Below are 18,437 nucleotides of genomic sequence, written 5' to 3'. Positions count from 1 at the left end.
AACAAGTCATTTTCTGATAACACATTGATTTTCATAGAAGATGATGTCTATAAATTGCTATTGCCAATACACCGTTAAATAAAACTAATAAGAATTTCGTTCCTTTGTCGTAACTGTAAAATTTTAGATTTGCCAAATAATTTTTGACCATTGCATGGAAAATATGTTTGTAGTATGTGAATTGCCCCACATTTTTTTATTAATATTTCTGGCTTCTTAAAAGAAAAAAGCTAAATGGAAAAAAAATAAATAACCCAAGTTTCAGGCACTACTTACCTGTAAGTCTCCATTGCGATCAGGAACAACTCCAGGAAGACCCTACAGTAAGAGAGAGCAATGTATGATGAATGGATGAAGTGTCATCACCCACAAGTAATGGGAGTTATGTAATGTTACATGTTAAGGTGCACAAACACCTTAGACAGAGGTAAGATTTTGGGATCTGCTCACACCAATGTGTGCGAGTGTTTCAACTCTTTTCTGATTGACACTGTCAGGAGACAGAAGAGTTGGGCCTGCTGAGTTTCAACATGCCTAATCCTTTGTTTCTGCAGGAGATAAGCAGCTGCCAGATAAGTCTGAGAGCTCATCCCGCTCACATGACTGAAAACATAAAGAATTATGTATATGAAAGCAATAATACTAGAACAAATACGGTACATTAGTTATATAGACCATCAAAAATAGAGGCCTTCTGCCTTATATAGGCCAAATGTATTATGGACCCTCCATAAATACTAAATACTATTTAAACACCAGAAACACAGAGCAACAGTCTTTTCAAAGAATTATAACAAAATGTATTCAGGAAAATACGTATAGAGACAGGTATATAAACACGTACATTACATATAGAGACAAGGTAATATAAAGGGCTCAGTGGGAACAGGAAGATTTGCTCATCCAAGAACAAAGTATAGTAGATATGGGAAATGGACCATTGAGAGTTATTCAATTAGTGCAAAAATGGCATCATAAAGTGCCAGGGCTTCAGCATTTCAAATCATCCGGATACAAGACATGGTATTACTGGTGAAAGGGTAATTAATCATAGTCAGTCAAGAAATTAAGCTAGGAAGAAAAATCCCAAACAGCATACCAATGCATGTATGGAGAGTAAAATCTATTACTTACTCCACCTTCTTACCCATAATGTCCTACTAGGATGATGAGTCCGTCAGCAGCCCCAATGCGTGTTTCGCATGGGCTTCCTCGGGGGGCTATGTATATGGTAGTCTGGAGGAAGTCCTGTTGCTAATTTTGCCATCAGCTATTGTATGTATTATGGCAGACATGGAACCTATGTCTAGAAAGTTCTATCAATTCATCATAAGTGAAATATTAGCATGACTTACTGGAGGGCCTGGTGGTCCAGGTGGCCCTGGAAGTCCAGGTGCGCCAGCGGGACCCTGTAAAATACAGGCAAAACTCAACCAAGACAAAAAAAAGACTCTTAACATCCAAGAATATCGAAAAGTATTTCTATCCTACTACTAGCATGGTGCCAGGGATATACCAAAATTGTGATTTCTCTCTGTTTAGCAAGGTCCCTGTGAAATTCATTGTGTTTTCTGGATCCAATTTGAGAAGAGGGAAACTCCAATTCTGGTTATGTTTCAGTGTCGTTTTGTTACACATACTGGTTCTTATCAACTACACAGAAAGATGGGCTGAGCGGAAAAAGGTCTGAGATCTTAAAGGGCTTGTCTCAAGTTTGGAAGTTAATTCCTATCCATGGGGTAGGGAATAACTTCCTGATTTCTGGGGATTCGACCACTGGGACCCCCACTGATCTCAAGAATCAGAGCTCTGGAGAGCCAGGTGTAAATGGAGCAGTGCTTGGATATGCAAACTGCTGCTCCAGAATCCGGCTGAGCACAGTGCTAGGCCATCATCAGAGGTCTGATTAAGGATTCACGGAGATGCAATGCATATGATTGGCTACAACTCCATTTACACAGGGCTTTTTAAAGTCCCAGTTCTCAGTATTGATGGAGGGCCCAGTAGTGGGACCCCCAACGATCGGGAAGTTGGGGTAACTTACAAACTCAAGAATACCTTTTTACCTATATCCAATGGCTATACAATTACTATATTAATAATAATAATAATAATTTTTATTTATATAGCGCCAACATATTCCGCAGCGCTTTACAAGTTATAGAGGGGACTTGTACAGACAATAGACATTACAGCATAACAGAAATCACAGTTCAAAACAGATACCAGGAGGAATGAGGGCCCTGCTCGCAAGCTTACAAACTATGAGGAAAAGGGGAGACACGAGAGGTGGATTAATGATAGAAAACCATCACCAAGGTGCTATTGTTAGGGTGGGAGAACATTTAGGAGAGGACTTGAAGAGTTTACGCCCTCATAATACAATTTTTGTATGTTTTTGCAGACAGTGTTTTACAATGATATGATGGGTGCTTTCTGCATTATGTGTTGGTTATTTTATTAAAATGACATATTGTGAATATGTCACCTTGCATTTACAATGTTTGGGTCAACATTGGCAGCTAAAGTATTATAAGTAGTATAAAGACAATGAATAGCAGAACTTTTTCGCCAACTGTGCTATTTTGAGCACTGAATGGCACTATTCTTTAAGCACTGTATAGCATTTGTTTAGTGAGAAACGTTGAAAAGTGTTGATCATTATGAAGTTGAGTAGAATATTGAGACTATTCCTCTGGAAAAATAGAAGTATCGGACCTTTCATGGACCTTTGCTTCAAATATGATTCTTACAAGCTGGGTTGAATTGGGGTATGTTGGTCCCACTAAAGAAAATTATTCAGAAGGCCCTGCATGGTCTTCTACTAAAGTCTCAGAGGTCCATTGAGGCTGGGCCTTGTTATAACATCAGAACCTGGACCATCCAATTCTAACCATAATACTGAGCTACTTTTTTTTAATGGCCTTTAGCTCGATCTCGAGCCACGGCGACTTGATGGATAAACGATTTGTAGGAAGTTCAGTCTTATGCAAGCCTAGATAGGTCCACCAGGGTCTTCTCCGCCGATATCTTAATAGAAGCCTGTCCTTCTCCAGTGATTGCTCTCTTTATATCTTTATATGATATGTCCAAAGTAGGCAAGTCATAGCTTGTTGGTCCTTGCTTAGAGCGACATGTCTGGTTTGATTTGTTCCAAAATTGACTTACCGTATCTGTTCTTCTTGCCATCTATGATATTGATAGCATCCTTCTCCAGCACCACATTTCAAAGGCGCTGATTCTTTTTATGTCTGAGCCACTAACCATGAGATATTTTTCAAAACACAACCTACTAGATCATCCTGACAATTGGGCAATATTCTTCTTTGAATAGTAATGTTTTAAAGTTCCCATAAATATGGCTGAAGTACTTACCGCAGGACCTTGGGGTCCTTTGCCGCCTGGTAAACCACTTGGTCCAGCAAGACCCTGGTAGAGCAGCAAAAACACCAATTAGAAAAAGAAAGTCAAGAAAAGAACAGAAAATCTCAGGGAGATGACCAAAGAAATATCCTAGACAGACAGACCAAGAGGATTATGTATCACACTTACGGGAGGTCCAGGTGGTCCTCGTCCCTACAAAGAAAAAAACAAAATCATTGAAAAAAAAAACCTAGCCATGAGAAGTACTTCGATTGTGTCGAAGTTGGCCATAGACAAGGGCATAGGTAAATAGAGACAACTATTAGGGTCATGAGAATGGGGTCCAGCTAAGGCTTACATGTAGATAAGTGAGTCAGAGGGTCATGATGGAGGGTAAGGATGGTAAGGGGCTATGGCATAAAGAAGCACCAGCAGACGGCCTCATTTCAAATTTGGGCTTTGTTATAGAACCCCTCTGCTTTATATAAGCCACTGGCCAGCAATCATTCTTGATTTCTCCATGGGAAAAATGACTTTTGGACACCTATTTGTTCTCATGAAACCATCAGAGGATTGGAGTTAAAAATCCAACATTACTAAGAATGTACTGGTTTGGTGGCTCACACATGTCAGTGTAAACCTTTAGGCTTCACTGACTCTGGTTGATCATCGAGCAGATATTCATTATTTACCAAAGATGGGACCAGATCCCACTGAAGAACGGATATACAGTATATATCTCAAACTTTTCCGTTGGGAATATTTCCCTTTTCTGCTGGAATCCACTCCATGTTGGGTAACGATGAATGGGATAATAGTCACCCCAATGTCAATATAAAGCCTAAGAAATCTCAAGATTAATTAAAAATTAAGAAGGGCTGAGTCAATGAGATCCAAACTGTCCTACATCACTAGCTATGAAAAGTAAAATCCTATTCATATATATGCACAATATCAACTAGATCGGTAGACATGTAATTAACATTAAGGGTCTCGGATGTGTGTTGATACTTACTGCAGAACCATCAGGTCCCGGTGGTCCAACGTCTCCCTAAAACAAGACACAATAGAAAAAGCCAATAGATCTTGAATGTTGTCCATAGGGGACTCCATACTTATCTTGTCTATTGATGATCATCCATGTAAACTGACAATAACAAATCAAATGGCCATCCCAACAGGAGCCAACATGGCCTAAACAGGCCTTCCTTGTATGCCTGCACGTTGTTTCATACTACGTCTACTACACCAGGGTGTCCGTCTCCAGTAGGCGTACACACCCGAAAATGATGCATGGCAGAGTTTACGTTCTCTCTGACATCACCATCATTGTCTATGGCTCCATCGGTGCATACGTCCGAATACCATTTTGTGGGGTCTTTCGGACAGAAATCCGATGGGACCTACAAATGGGTGTCAAAACGCAGCGTGAAAGCATCCTAAGAGATGAAAATAGGTTGTTAATGATGAAGATAATCTTGATGCAGATTATGATAAATGATGATAGAGGAATTTGTATGATAAAAGATGGAAAGGGTTAAAGGGTTTGATGATGATTATGATGGATAAGAATGGAATGTAGATGATTAATATAATGGGATGAGGATTCTGATAGATGAAAATGGGATGCTGATGATGATGATAGTCACGATGTTGATTATGATGGATGATGATAGTGGGATGTGGATGATGATAGATCCAAGAGGGTTAATGATTATGATTGTGGAATGAGAATTATTATAGATATATTGGAATAAGGATGATAGTCCTGATGTTGATTATGATCGATGATAGTTTAGTTTGTTGTGAATGATGATCAATGGAAATGAGATGATAATGATTATGACACTCCTAATGTTGATTATGATAGCTGATAATAGAGGGATGTGGATGATAATACATGCAGATTGGCTGATAATGATCTTGTTGATCATAATATATGCTTTTGGGATTTGGATGATAGATGGAAATAGGATAATATTGATGATGATGATACTCCTGATTTAGATTATGATAACAGATGATTATGGATGATAATAATAAATGTAAATAGATTGGTGATTATGTGGATGATGCTGAAGATGATCCTTATGTTCATTGTGATCGATGTTATAGGGATGTGAATGATGATTCATGAAAATGGATTAATGATGATGCTTATGACACTCCTTATGTTGATTATGATGGATGAGGATAGCTGGAAGTTGGATGATGATGATAATGATATAGATGATTGTGAAGATAGTTATTGTAACAGATGATAGTGGGATGTGGCTGTCAAAAAATGGAAATAGGATGATGATGATGATACTGCTGTTGCTTATTATGATGTTTGATGGAAGTAGGATGTGGATGATGATATATCCAAGAGGGTTACTGATTATGATTGTGAGATGAGGATAATTCTAGATATAGTGGGATAATTGTGATAGTCCTGATGTGGATTGTGATGGATGATGTTTGTTAAAGTTTGTTGTGGATGATGATAATGATGATGACACTCCTGATTTTAATTATTATAGATGGTGATACTGGGATGTGCATGATGAAATATGGAATGAGTTAATGAAGCCGACATTCCTGATGTTGATTATGATGGATGTTTGTAGTGGGATATGTATGATGATACATCAAAGTGGGCTTATGAGGATGCTAATGGGATGGATATTATGATATCTGGAAATAGGATGATGATGATGATAATCCTGATTATAATGGATAATAGCAGGATTTGGATGATGATAGATGGAAATGGGCAGCTACTGATGCTTGTGACGATGATTAAGATAGATGATGAAAGTGGGATGTATGTGAATATATATACAAATAGGAAACAATGCGGATAGCGGTCTGAGAATGATGATGGGTGGGAATGAGATGATAATGATAATAGTGCTGTGTTGATATGATGGATGGAGAGATATGGATGATGGTATATTAAAAAACGTGACTGTTCTTGATGATGATTCCTGTAATGTCGATCATTGGTGATGGTAGTTGGATGTAGATTGAAATAGATGGAAGAGGGAATGAGGTAAGGAGATGAGGACAGAGAGGAAGAAGATTTATGGAAATATGATAGAGGGTAAGGAAAGTGGATAATATTCAGGTAATACCGTATATACTCGAGTATAAGCCTAGATTTACAGCCCATTTTTTTGGGCTGAAAGTGCCCCTCTCGGCTTATACTCGATTCATGGACGCGGGGGGGTTGGCGGGTGAGGGGGAGCGACGACGGTCACATACTCACCTGCTCCTGGTGCTCCTGGTGTGGTCCCTGCATGTCTCATGGTCTCCGGCGCAGGCACCTTCTTCCTCTGTTCAGCGGTCACGTGGTACCGCTCATTAAAGTAATGAATATGGACTCCACTCCCATAGGGGTGGAGCAGCATATTCATTACTGTAATGAGCGGTACCAGTGACCGCTGAACAGTGGAAGAAGCTGCCGGCTCCCGGAGACCATCTGTCCGAGAGAAGCTGCCAGGGACCGCGCCTGGAGCAGGTGAGTATTTCATATTCACCTTTCCGCGTTCCACCGACGCTCCGTCTTCCGCGTCCTCTGCAGTGACTGTCCAGGTCAGAGGGCGCGATGACGTAATAGTGTGCGCGCCGCCCTCTGCCTGAACAGTCAGTGCGGAGAGACGGGACGCTGAGGAGCAGCGGGCAGCGACGAGAGGTGAGTATGTCATTTTTTTTATTGCAGCAGCATTATATGTGGCACATTGTTATATGGAGCATTTTACGGGGCCATAATGAACTGTATGGAGCATTATATTGGTATCTATTTTTATTTTTTAAATTTACCAGTTGCATTTCCTCCCTTAGGCTTATACTAAGTTTTCCCAGTTTTTTGTGGCAAAATTAGGGGTCTCGGCTTATACTCAGGTCGGCTTATACTCGAGTATATACGGTAAATGATAACATGACAAATGCGTATTTTGAGTTAAACAAAAAGTGAAGGTCATGGATGGATAGAGGGTGATGGAAAAATGGAGCGTATGATGGAAATAGAAGACAATGGTATAGATAGGGAGGAGAGCAAGATGATTGAAGTACATGGAGGTTGATGACTCTGATGTTAATGACAGAAGAAGATAATGTATGATGACAGAGTAATGCAGATCCCAGGGGAGGAGTATGATAGTAAAAGATGATAAAACGGATGACGATGACAAAAGCTTCGGAACTGAGAGAAGAGAACTGATGATCAGAGAAGGAAAGATAAGGACGTGGGTGATGGTAGAGGAATGTGGAAGATAAAGGTGGTGACTTTACAGGGAAAAACAGGAACTAGAATGAGGATATTGGTGGATGATAAAAGGAAAAGTTAGGATGACCAAAGGGTGTCATGATAAAATAAAAAAATGAATGATTAAAGAAAGTTAAAGGATTACATAGGATTGTTAAGCATGTTTGCCTTCTTGCAGACACAGTGCCACACCTGTCCACAGATTGTGTCTGATATGGCAGCTCAATTCGGTTGAAGTGAGTGAGCTGCAATACCACACATAACCTGTTGACAGATGTGGCACTGTTTTCCTTTTTCTGTAATTTAGCTGCGTTCTTCTTCTTTATCAGATTTCACTCTTGAACAACTCTTAACATTTTTAGGCAAATGATCCAAATCTCATTTTGTGAGGAACCCTTTGCAAAGGTCACCTACCCGTTCTCCTGGTGGTCCATCAGGGCCAGCTTTCCCATCAGGTCCAGTTAGTCCCTGAAAATAAAAAGAAAATGGTGACATAGAGATCATTGAGTAGCTATAGGGGAACAAAGGGAGCAGCTGTACCCGGTTCCAGGTATCGGAGAGGGACCCAAGACCCCTCTGAATTTGCACTGGGGGTCTGTAGACCTCATGCACTATATTGGCCATATGATCCAATTAATTTCCGGACCATGACGTAAATGCGGCTTCTACGCATGGGACTGTTGGTTCATACTTGTGTTAAGCCATATTGGCACAAGAGGAGCCCAGTGTGTATATATTAATGGGCAGTGTTACATAAGGGCAATACACACTGGGTAATCCCGTGCTGCAATGTGTGATCCCACAGCATTACCCCTAGGTAGCGGGCATAGGTACTGTATGTAGGGGGCATACGTACCGTATGTAGGGGGCATACATACTGTATGTATGGGGATGCCAATCTGCAAACCCTGGCATAAAGAAATATGTATGCTTCAATATTCTATAGATATACAGGAGGGAATTACTTACATCAATACCTGGCAATCCAGACAGGCCGGGTTTTCCAGGTCCTCCTGGTTTTCCAGCGGCTCCTTTTGGACCCTTTTGAAGTAAGAAGACAAAGATACAGTGGGGCAAAAAAGTATTTAGTCATTCAGCAATAGTGCAAGTTCCACCACTTAAAAAGATGAGAGGCGTCTGTAATTTACATCATAGGTAGACCTCAACTATGGGAGACAAACTGAGAAATAAAAATCCAGAAAATCACATTGTCTGTTTTTTTTTATAATTTTATTTGCATATTATGGTGGAAAATAAGTATTTGGTCAGAAACAAACAATCAAGATTTCTGGCTCTCACAGACCTTTAACTTCTTCTTTAAGAGTCTCCTCTTTCCTCCACTCATTACCTGTAGTAATGGCACCTGTTTAAACTTGTTATCAGTATAAAAAAACACCTGTGCACACCCTCAAACAGTCTGACTCCAAACTCCACTATGGTGAAGACCAAAGAGCTGTCAAAGGACACCAGAAACAAAATTGTAGCCCTGCACCAGGCTGGGAAGACTGAATCTGCAATAGCCAACCAGCTTGGAGTGAAGAAATCAACAGTGGGAGCAATAATTAGAAAATGGAAGACATTCAAGACCACTGATAATCTCCCTCGATCTGGGGCTCCACGCAAAATCCCACCCCGTGGGGTCAGAATGATCCCAAGAACGGTGAGCAAAAATCCCAGAACCACGCGGGGGGGACCTAGTGAATGAACTGCAGAGAGCTGGGACCAATGTAACAAGGCCTACCATAAGTAACACACTACGCCACCATGGACTCAGATCCTGCAGTGCCAGACGTGTCCCACTGCTTAAGCCAGTACATGTCCGGGCCCGTCTGAAGTTTGCTAGAGAGCATTTGGATGATCCAGAGGAGTTTTGGGAGAATGTCCTATGGTCTGATGAAACCAAACTGGAACTGTTTGGTAGAAACACAACTTGTCGTGTTTGGAGGAAAAAGAATACTGAGTTGCATCCATCAAACACCATACCTACTGTAAAGCATGGTGGTGGAAACATCATGCTTTGGGGCTGTTTCTCTGCAAAGGGGCCAGGACGACTGATCCGGGTACATGAAAGAATGAATGGGGCCATGTATCGTGAGATTTTGAGTGCAAACCTCCTTCCATCAGCAAGGGCATTGAAGATGAAACGTGGCTGGGTCTTTCAACATGACAATGATCCAAAGCACACCACCAGGGCAACGAAGGAGTGGCTTCGTAAGAAGCATTTCAAGGTCCTGGAGTGGCCTAGCCAGTCTCCAGATCTCAACCCTATAGAAAACCTTTGGAGGGAGTTGAAAGTCCGTGTTACCAAGCGAAAAGCCAAAAACATCACTGCTCTAGAGGAGATCTGCATGGAGGAATGGGCCAACATACCAACAACAGTGTGTGGCAACCTTGTGAAGACTTACAGAAAACGTTTGACCTCTGTCATTGCCAACAAAGGATATATTACAAAGTATTGAGATGAAATTTTGTTTCTGACCAAATACTTATTTTCTACCATAATATGCAAATAAAATGATAAAAAAACAGACAATGTGATTTTCTGGATTTTTTTTTCTCAGTTTGTCTCCCATAGTTGAGGTCTAGCTATGATGTAAATTACAGACGCCTCTCATCTTTTTAAGTGGTGGAACTTGCTCTATTGCTGAATGACTAAATACTTTTTTGCCCCACTGTATATTAGTCCAAATTTCATCTAAAACCTCTAAACTGTCACGGTTGCAACAATGTCCATTGTTCTATTTGGCTTTGTGTCTCATTGACCTGAATAGGTCAATGGCTTATAAGCTATGCTGGGAGTTGTAGTCATATGACATGTTAGTGTCGGCTGCTTTTCAACTCTGTTTTATTAATATAGACTGTAATCAGTGACTCCATTAGTTGCATAGTTTATTGGAGTCTGAAATTCACTTCCTGCCTCTTCAGAGTTACTTCTATACCTTCTACATGCTTTACACTGCAGCTCTGCTTCTTCTGGGTAAAAGGGACAAACCCATCAGAAACTAGGAAGTCATACAACAATTATTACCCTTACAATTTTATTGGTTTAGTATTTGCACTTACTGGGGGTCCAGGTAAACCAGGGGGTCCAATTTCACCCTGCGAGGTAAGAATGAAAAGTGATTAATAAAAAAAAAAAAATGTCTAAATAACTAATCCCCAATGATTGTAAGTCATATAAGGCCATAAAGGGAGTATCCCACTCAAGACACACCTCGACTAGGGGGCCACACTGGAGGACTTATTGCAGGTCTACTACTTAGTACACTCACTCATTCATTTCAGTGGGTGCTATGTAATACCATATATCTTCTTCTCTAGCTCTTTATTCACATACCGGGTTGTCCAAAGGAAACAGCAGCTTTAAACGAAATTATTTATGCATTTTGCAATGTCACTGCTAACATAGAAAAGCAAAATACAGGAGATAATACAAAATTAAAGGGATCCGTTTGTATGTAAATAAATCTTAGACGGAATCTGTCAGTAGGCTCACCCCTCCTAAGCTGTCTATAGGACATGAAGGTCATAAGAAGCTGAATAATGATATCTGAAATCTGATATTTATTCCAGAGAAATCCATGTTTTCTTTATATGTAAATGAGCTGTTCAGATCTATGGGCCGGACATAGATCTCCCTGAGAATCTGCCTCCAGAGCTTATTTTTAAGAAAAGGCAGCATTACCAGTGTGAGATATGTAACACAGGACAGTAGAAATTAACTTTGGCTGCAGCTCTAACAGCTCCGCTCTATTTCAATCCTGTCTGCCTGTGAGATGGAAGCTGGAAGCTGAGAGGAACCTGCAGATGTGTCAGGTATAATCACATACAGCTCTGCAGTGAGATCAGGAGAGCGGCCATTACACAGCACACTGGTAACATCCCCTCTGGAGGCAGATTTTCATACAGATCAGTGTCTGGCTCAAAGATCTTAACAGCTCATTTAAATATAAGAAAAACAAGGATTTCTGTAGAATAAGACATCAGATTAAATATATTAAGGTATCATATTATTCAGCTTCCTATGATCTACATGTCCATATAGGCAGCTTAGCAGCTGACAGATTCCCTTTAATTGGGGTATCCAAGATTTTTTTGTAAATTGTCTAGAAAACAGAGAATGGATTAAAATACCCAAAGAACGTATCCTCACCTGCTAACTTGCCCGTTGCTCCAATTTCACGAAAGCATCCTGCAGTGATAACCCTCACATGACTGCTACAGCCAATCAGAGGCTTCAGAGGTCACAAGACAACTAAACTACCTGACCACTGATAGGCTGCAGCATTAATGTGAGGGTCGTCAGAACATCATTACTACGGGAGTAGAAGTTATTTTGTTATTTTACCATATCCCCAGCTTTCTGGGCATTTTGTAAAAAATATCTTGGGTAACACCTTCAATCATTATTTAAAGGCGACATCCAGTGAAAACAAGTTATCAGCTATCCACAAGTTAGGTGACAGCTTGGTGATGGTGCCTGGACCTGCACCTATTGGCAGGATGGGGAATTTTCATCCATCACAGGGAACTTGTATGCTCATCATAAAATGGAATAGCAGGTGACGGATTTCCGCTATTTATTTTTTATGGGGCTGCCAGAGCGCAGCACTTGACAGCTCCATAGGGAAAGAATGGAGCACAAGTCGACCATACGCACCCCACCTATCAATAAGTTATAACATATCCTATGGATAGGAGTTTTCACTGGACAACCCCTGTACTAAAAGGTTCTGTAACTTTCTAATATGCGTCATGCTTCAGGTTCCTATTATATTCAAGACCTCTATTTGTGGTCAGTGAATTGGAACATGAACATTTTCATTCAAAACTGAAAACCCAGTGTGATTATGTCCAGGAAACACATGTGCAATGTGGTAAGACCTGCCAAAATCTCAATTATGATGACGAGCTTTACATCATGACCCTCAAAAAGATGCACTGTGCAAGCTGTCAGGATTCACAAGTTTGCAGTCACATAGAATGAACAACCCAAGCCTGGACAACCCCTTTAATGTAGGTGAAAGGATGAAGTGACTTTCTGGTCACAATGCGACCCCGATCACCTGCATTATGCTGCGATGTTGCAGCAGCACAGAGCGATCTTTGGCCGTGCGACCTGTGCCGTGGCCATAGTCGCCATCCAGACCCAACCTGGACATCTTTGGTTTGAGTTCTTTGCCTGTGTGGATTGGATAGGTTGTTACCGACATCTGGGGAGAATTTCAAGTCAATTGCACCTTTATACATATATTTACATAGAAAATGGTGGTCAATACTTATTTCACCTGCTGTATCTGAAAGATTAGGTTCCCATCAACAGAATACCGTGGCTGATGGGCACAAATAAGTTGGCCAATTTGCACACTAAGTACATTAATTTCATAGGCAATACAGCAGTACTGTAGGTTATGATTCCTATATTCAATGTTTGCATATATCTTGGCATGTGTAGCATATAGCTGCATTCTCTGGTATGTGTATATTGCAGCCACTATTGCACCTGTTCACATTACCTTCAGTCTATAAGGAGATGCTGGGCAGCCATGGCTCCCAACCGTCCCAGATGTAGTGGGACAGCCTCCAATTCGGGAAGCTGTCCCAGGAAATCGGCATAGCCTTCTTCCAACTGTGTCTGCATACTGTATTTAGGAGATACAGTAGGATGTAATGGTAGTGTGGAAGTATTAGCTGCCAGCAGCATCGCTCACTAGAGCCACCTGAGGCTCAGCACAGGAGGCGCAGTACATTGCCCCTGCTACATCGGGACACAAACATAGCACATAGTGAAGAGCTGCTCCGCAAATTATACCGTGTGGGGGTGTTTGCAGGGGCATCATACTGTGTGAGTGTGGAGGGCTGTAGGGGTCCCTATTCTGTGTGAGTGGGGATCATACAGTGTTGGGATTTAGGAACATCATTTGTTTGGGCAGAGGGGTCACTACGTGTCATCATACTTTGCTGGGGGACTGTGTGGAGAAACTGTGCGTGGATCATTATTAGGGGATACGAAGGGCATCATACTGTGAGTGGCGCATCAGTCTCGGTAGTGGAGGACTGTGGGGAAAACGTGTGTAAGGAGGCACTATGCTGTGTAGGCAGACACTGCTGCCATTACACACACAATACGATGCCCCTGCAATGTTGGGGCACTAATGTGGAGGATCGTTTAGACATCATACTGTGTAGCGGGATTTTGTGTGGGTATTAAAACACTAAAAGGATTCACTGGAGGCACTGTTTCTATAGGACTGGGTGGCGTTAGGCATGTGGCTTTTCTATCCTGGAAGGAAGAAATGAAGGGAGAGAAGGAAGGTAGAGATGGAGGGAAGGAATGGAGGGAGGGAGGGAAGAAAGGGAGGGGAGGAAGGGATGGGAGGAAGGAGGGAAAGAAGGAAGATTATGGGTAGAACGGAGGATCAATGGTTAGCACCATTGCTTTTTGCTTTGCAGCACTATTTTCTTTGCAGGTCAAGGGAGAGAGCAGAGTTGTCGCTGCGCATTTATATCCGGGACTCTGACCCCTCATGATTGCACTGCCCTGAATCTCTAGTTATCTTTTAAAAAAAGACAAAAAAAATGAATACATTTTATTATCTGTGCACAGCGAGACAGGAGATGAGGTGTTTGGTTACACTGACCGCAATTCATGCCTGAGAGATTCTGCTGCTTCCTGGTCACATAGGATAAGCAACTGCCCAAGAGAAGAGGCAGAGGTGAGAGTAAAGAGGCCGAATGAGGTGAAAATTACACAGAAAGGGTATGTTCACACAGGGCGTTTTTGCTGCTTTTTTTCTGCAGCAAAATCTGATTCCTGGGCAGGAAAGAAGCTGAGGCAAAAACGCAGGTTTTAGTGCGTTTTTGTTGCGGTTTTGGTGCGTTTTTTTCATGCATTTTTGGAGCTAATAAAGTTGAGTGCCCCCAGAGGAAAATAAAAACTACTTCCTGTAGAACCATACCTCCCTTGAAAAGCCGGCAATTCAAGTGCAGCTACAGTAAAATCACACTGACAGGTTAGAATAGAATAGATAGAATACATGTATACACATAGAATACATATATATATATATATATATATATATATATATATACACACGTCAGTAACACACACACACACACACACACACACACACACACACACACACACACACACACATATTTATACATATGTATTTGTATTGCAAAGAGAGATAGAACAAAATCTGGTAATTCAGCACCCGCGGTAGTGTAAAATCACAGCTGACAAAAAGAGATGGATTACATACAGTAAATACATATAGAATAGGTAGATATATAGATGTCAGTGACAAATACAATTAGTACAGTGTGGGCGCAGCTTATTTTTCGGGAAAAAATGGCAATTTTCCAAACCAGCAGAGGGACAGCCAGCGACTGTGGGCAGATGTTTATAGCCTGGGAAGAGGTTAATACCCATGGAGCTTCCCAGGCTTTTAATATCAGCTCACAGCTGTATACTTAGCCCTTACTGGCTATTAAAATAGGGGAACCCCCCAAAAAATGATGTGGGGTCCCCCTATAATTAATAACCAGCAAAGGCCATGCAGACAACTGCGGGCTGATATTAATAGCCTAGGAAGGGGCCATGGATACTGCCCCCCCTGCTAAAAACATCAGCTCTGAGCTGCCCCAGAAAAGGCGCATTTTGAAGATGTGCCAATTCTGGCACTTAGCCTCCCTCTTCCCACTTGCCCTGTAGCGGTGGCAAGTGGGGTGATAGGGGGGTTGATGTCAAGTCAAGCCCTGGGGTTAGTAATAGAGAGGCGTCAATAAGACACCTATCCATTACTAATACTATATTTGCATGGTAAATAAACACACAGCCAGAATAAAGTCCTTTAATTGAAAGAAACACACAGACTAATTTGTTATTCCTAATTAAACCATATTTACAACCACACCTAATTCCTGAGAAGCCCTCGATCTCCTGCAATAAAAGTAAAATAAAAAGCAACAATATACCATACCTGTCCGTCGTTGTGTCCCACGCAGTAATCCATATCTGGGGAATATACAGTTTTCAACCTGGAGGGTGCTAAGATGCGATGCATTGTGGACTCGATTCATCATTGTTGTTTCTTCACCTTTCTGGAGTAATTTCCACTGTTGTTAATAGCCTTTTAATTTTTTTACCTTAAGAGTATGTGCACACATTGCGGATTCTATTGCGGATTTTTTTGTGTGGATTCTGCGTTTTACCTGCGGATTCCCCGCGGATTTACTGCGAATTTTGTGCAGTTTTTGTTTAGATTTCGCCTGCGTTTTTACACCTGCGGATTCCTATTATGGAATAGGTGTAAATTGCTGCGGAATCCGCACAAAGAATTGACATGCTGTGGAAAATAAACCGCTGCGATTCTGCGTGGAATTTTCCGTAGCATGTGCACTGCGGATTTGGTTTTCCATAGGTTTACATGGTACTGTACAACGCATGGAAAACTGCTGCGAATCCGCAGGGCCAAATACGCTGCGAATCCGCGGCCAAATCCGCTGCGAATCCGCAGCCAAATCCGCAACGCGTGCACATACCCTTATTCATTCATTCTGTGCCATTTTTTTTTAAGTTTTCTTTCTACGTTAAGTCTTTGTTTAATCTTCCTTGTTACCTTTGCTATGAAATGCTACTTTTACCAAATGTCACACTTTTTATGTACATCTAACTTCAATCCCTGCCTAGAGTGAGATTTTTCAGGCCGTTTTGACTTTGGACTACTTTTAGAAAAACATGCACTTTTTTTAAGCATTTGTGACTTTAGGCTCTAAAAAGTTGAGAAAACTGGTTAAAGACGAAAATAAAGAGCATTGCTGATTTTGCCCTAAATTCATAAACCAAAATCACGATTTTGAAGTATTTGGTGCAAAAATGTCAGCACGTACATGACAATACATGCATGTGGTTCATCTATACATAGCAGCAGTAATCTGAGAAAACAGTAAGTTTAAGGACTGTCAACAGATTGTAGCACTGGCTGGCAGAATAGTGAGGGCAGCTCTGGAGGATAATACAGGAGATAACTCAGGATCAGTACAGGATAAGTAATGTAATGTACACAGTGACTGCATCAGCAGAATAGTGAGTGCAGCTCTGGGGTATAATACAGGATGTAACTCAGGATCAGTACAGGATAAGTAATGTAATGTATGTACACAGTGACTCCACCAGCAGAATAGTGAGTGCAGCTCTGGGGTATAATACAGGATGTAACTCAGGATCAGTACAGGATAAGTAATGTAATGTATGTACACAGTGACTCCACCAGCAGAATAGTGAGTGCAGCTCTGGAGGATAATACAGGAGATAAATCAGGATCAGTACAGGATAAGTAATGTCATGTATGTACATAGTGACTCCAGAAGCAGAATAGTGAGTGCAGCTCTGGGGTATAATACAGGTTGTAACTCAGGATGAGTACAGGATAAGTAATGTAATGTGTGTACACAGTGACTCCACCAGCAGAATAGTGAGTGCAGCTCTGGAGTATAATATAGGATGTAACTCAGGATCAGTACAGGATAAGTAAAGTAATGTATGTACACAGTGACTGCATCAGCAGAATAGTGAGGGCAGCTCTGGAGTATAATACAGGATGTAACTCAGGATCAGTACAGGATAACTAATGTAATGTATGTACACAGTGACTCCACCAGCAGAATAGTGAGTGCAGCTCTGGGGTATAATACAGGATGTAACTCAGGATCAGTACAGGATAAGTAATGTAATGTATGTACACAGTGACTCCACCAGCAGAATAGTGAGTGCAGCTCTGGGGTATAATACAGGATGTAACTCAGGATCAGTACAGGATAAGTAATGTATGTACACACTGACTGCACCAGCATAATAGTGAGTGCAGCTCTGGGGTATAATACAGGATGTAACTCAGGATCAGTACAGGATAAGTAATGTAATGTATGTACACAGTGACTCCACCAGCAGAATAGTGAGTGCAGCTCTGGGGTATAATACAGGATGTAACTCAGGATCAGTACAGGATAAGTAATGTAATGTATGTACACAGTGACTCCACCAGCAGAATAGTGAGTGCAGCTCTGGAGTATAATACAGGATGTAACTCAGGATCAGTACAGGATAAGTAATGTAATGTATGTACACGGTGACTCCACCAGCAGAATAGTGAGTGCAGCTCTGGAGTATAATGCAGGATGTAACTCAGGATCAGTACAGGATAAGTAATGTAATGTATGTACACAGTGACTGCACCAGCAGAATAGGGAGTGCAGCTCTGGAGTATAATACAGGATGTAACTCAGGATCAGTGCAGGCTAAGTAATGTAATGTATGTACACAATGACTCCACCAGCAGAATAGTGAGTGCAGCTCTGGAGCATAATACAGGATGTAACTCAGGATCAGTACAGGATAAGTAATGTAATGTATGTACACACTGACTGCACCAGCATAATAGTGAGTGCAGCTCTGGGGTATAATACAGGATGTAACTCAGGATCAGTACAGGATAAGTAATGTAATGTATGTACACAGTGACTGCACCAGCAGAATAGTGAGTGCAGCTCTGGAGTATAATACAGGAAGTAACTCAGGATCAGTACAGGATAAGTAATGTAATGTATGTACACAGTGACTGCACCAGCAGAATAGTGAGTGCAGCTCTGGAGTATAATACAGGAAGTAACTCAGGATCAGTACAGGATAAGTAATGTAATGTATGTACACAGTTGCTCCACCAGCAGATTTGTGAGTGCAGCTCTGGGCTATAATACAGGATGTAACTCAGGATCAGTACAGGATAAGTAATGTAATGTATGTACACAGTGACTCCACCAG

The 18,437-nt window shown here is 41.3% G+C and overlaps 1 protein-coding gene across 2 annotated transcripts in view; it reads right to left on the bottom strand.

The window, feature by feature from the left end:
- COL9A3 (collagen type IX alpha 3 chain) overlaps window positions 1-18,437 on the bottom strand; it is a 68,320-nt gene that overhangs the window by 22,276 nt on the left and 27,607 nt on the right. For both annotated transcript variants that reach the window (XR_013213470.1, XM_077252899.1), the window contains 8 exons: window positions 10,676-10,711; window positions 8,582-8,653; window positions 8,027-8,080; window positions 4,379-4,414; window positions 3,553-3,576; window positions 3,376-3,429; window positions 1,356-1,409; window positions 277-318 (listed from right to left, as the gene is read on the bottom strand). Coding sequence is in view for 1 of the 2 variants with exons in the window: in XM_077252899.1 (XP_077109014.1) it covers window positions 277-318; window positions 1,356-1,409; window positions 3,376-3,429; window positions 3,553-3,576; window positions 4,379-4,414; window positions 8,027-8,080; window positions 8,582-8,653; window positions 10,676-10,711 (372 nt within the window). In the remaining variant the exon portion in view is untranslated. The remainder of the gene's footprint in view (window positions 1-276; window positions 319-1,355; window positions 1,410-3,375; window positions 3,430-3,552; window positions 3,577-4,378; window positions 4,415-8,026; window positions 8,081-8,581; window positions 8,654-10,675; window positions 10,712-18,437) is intronic.

The sequence above is a fragment of the Ranitomeya variabilis genome, chromosome 4, assembly GCF_051348905.1.
Source record: "Ranitomeya variabilis isolate aRanVar5 chromosome 4, aRanVar5.hap1, whole genome shotgun sequence".
Taxonomy (NCBI): Eukaryota; Metazoa; Chordata; class Amphibia; order Anura; family Dendrobatidae; genus Ranitomeya; species Ranitomeya variabilis.
Note: the sequence above shows the minus strand (reverse complement) of the source record. Positions and strands in the feature narration are given on the sequence as shown.